Source organism: Mandrillus leucophaeus, unplaced genomic scaffold, assembly GCF_000951045.1.
Source record: "Mandrillus leucophaeus isolate KB7577 unplaced genomic scaffold, Mleu.le_1.0 Scaffold46, whole genome shotgun sequence".
Lineage (NCBI taxonomy): Eukaryota > Metazoa > Chordata > Mammalia > Primates > Cercopithecidae > Mandrillus > Mandrillus leucophaeus.
The window spans coordinates 1561808-1563714 of record NW_012104920.1 but is presented as its reverse complement, the minus strand read 5'-3'; the positions used below and the strand labels follow the sequence as shown (position 1 = coordinate 1563714).

Here is a 1907-nt window from a genome sequence, read left to right as displayed (position 1 = left end):
TAAAAAAAAAAAAAAAAAAAAAATTATTTTTAACTAGCCAGGCGTGGTGGCGTGCACCTGTAGTCCAGACTACCGGGGAGGCTAAGGTGGGAGAATATAGTCTGAGCCCAGGAGTTTGAGGCTGCCATGAGCGATGATGGCACTACCACCCTCCAGCCTGAGTAACATAGCAAGATCTTGTCTCAAAAAATAAATTAAAAATACACAAAAGTCCGACACAACCATGCGGGGAGGTGGAGCGGTCACTGAAGTTTTTCTCAAATGGGAAGGGTAAGAGAAGTCAGTGAGATGAGGATCTGGGGCCTGAGCTTCTCCCCTGTGGTGAGGGCCCATGACAGACACCTGGGAGGCACGGATATACCAGATGGCCGGAAGACTTGGATTCATTTGGTTGATTCCTTAGATTCCTCCACCTACAGAAATCAGTGCCTCCCCCCACCGGCTGTGGCCACCATCATATTGGGGCAGGAGGTTGCTCTGCAGCACAAGGAGTACTATGGTAAAGGACTATACCTGAGGTCCTGCTCCCACCCAGAGCTTGTGGAGGACATGGAAGATGAGCATCAGGATGGTGAGAGCCTGGGCAGGCCAGCCTAGGGGGCAGGAGGGCTGGGAACCCACAGCCTGATAGGTACCCCGGCCCTGATCCCTGATTCTAGGCTCCACAAGCTTGACCTAGGTGATTGAGAAGGCTGTAAGCACTGAGGTCCACCTACTGGACCACATGGGAGGCCCCTTTAGGGATCACAAGGCCACAGAGAGCTCCCTGATGGTGACAATGACACCATTGCAGCCTGTTGAGGGCACCAGGCCGCTATCTCTGTGGGACTGTCTCTTGGCCAGCTCCCATCTCCCAGCCCTCCAATTATTTCAGGCCAGTACATCGGCAACAGGTGGAAGGAGAGGCCCTGAACAGCCTCGAGTCCAAGGTCCACATTGGACAGGAGAGGAACCAGGGAGACTCAGAAGGGGTTGAGACCCCCTCCAGCTTGGCACCACCCACTGGCTCCATGCCTCCTCCTTAACTCCTCTCTGCCACGCCACCCCACTCCAAGTATTTCTCTGTCCTTCCAAGACAGTGAGTCTCAAATGGTATCCAGCTGGTGGCTAGGGGGCTGAGCTGGCAAAGCCCAGGGAGTTCAGAAAGGGAGAGTGGAGCAACCCCAACCCCTCAAGCCAGAACAAGCACAGCCTGACAGACTAAGCCTGGGCAGAGGCAAGGGGATGCTCGCACTGGCCAGGGAGGTAGAGGAGCTGAGTGGGGAGGTTCTAGGGGATTCGGGGTCACATGAACAAGATCCCATGCCTGCTGCAAGAAAGCCATGAACTCAAACTCTTCTCTCCAGATGAAACCCTGGGACTTCGATGGACTCAAGAAAAAGAAAGCAAACAATGGAAACGGGCTGGTTTGGGGCAGAGTGGGGGCAACCTTCCCTTCCTGGCCACCCTATGAGTGGACGATCAAGAGCAGAAGAGCAAGGGTCTGGGAGCTGTGAATCGGGTGCTCAGGCTGGGCCTGCTCAGTTGTTGAGGACAGAGGAGGAGGAAGGGGAGTTCACACACAGGAGCTATGAATATGAGGGCAGAGCGAAGAAAGCTGGGAGCAGTCCGGGGCACTGGACTCCACAGGAGCCTAGCATCACGAGAAGGCCCAAGCTGCTGCAGGATGACAATGACTGATGCAATTAATTTAGTGAACCAGCTGGGCACAGTGGCTCGCGCCTGTAATCCCAGCACTTTGGGAGGCCGAGGTGGGTGGATCACCTGAGGTCAGGAGTTCAAGACCAGTCTGACCAACGAGGTGAAACCCCGTCTCTACTAAAAATATGAAAAATTAGTGGGGCGCCGTGGCAGGCACCTGTAGTCCCAGCTCCTCGGGAGGCTGAGACAGGAGAACTGCTTGAACC

General features: G+C 54.7%; 1 protein-coding gene across 1 annotated transcript in view; it reads right to left on the bottom strand.

Annotated features, from left to right (window-relative positions):
* NEURL4 (neuralized E3 ubiquitin protein ligase 4) overlaps positions 1-726 on the bottom strand; it is a 21033-nt gene extending 20307 nt beyond the window's left edge. The window contains exons 1-2 of the mRNA XM_011994742.1: positions 717-726; positions 514-593 (exon numbers count right to left, since the gene is read on the bottom strand). Coding sequence (XP_011850132.1) covers positions 514-593; positions 717-726 — 90 coding nt within the window. The remainder of the gene's footprint in view (positions 1-513; positions 594-716) is intronic.
* Between the last annotated feature and the right edge of the window lie 1181 nt (positions 727-1907).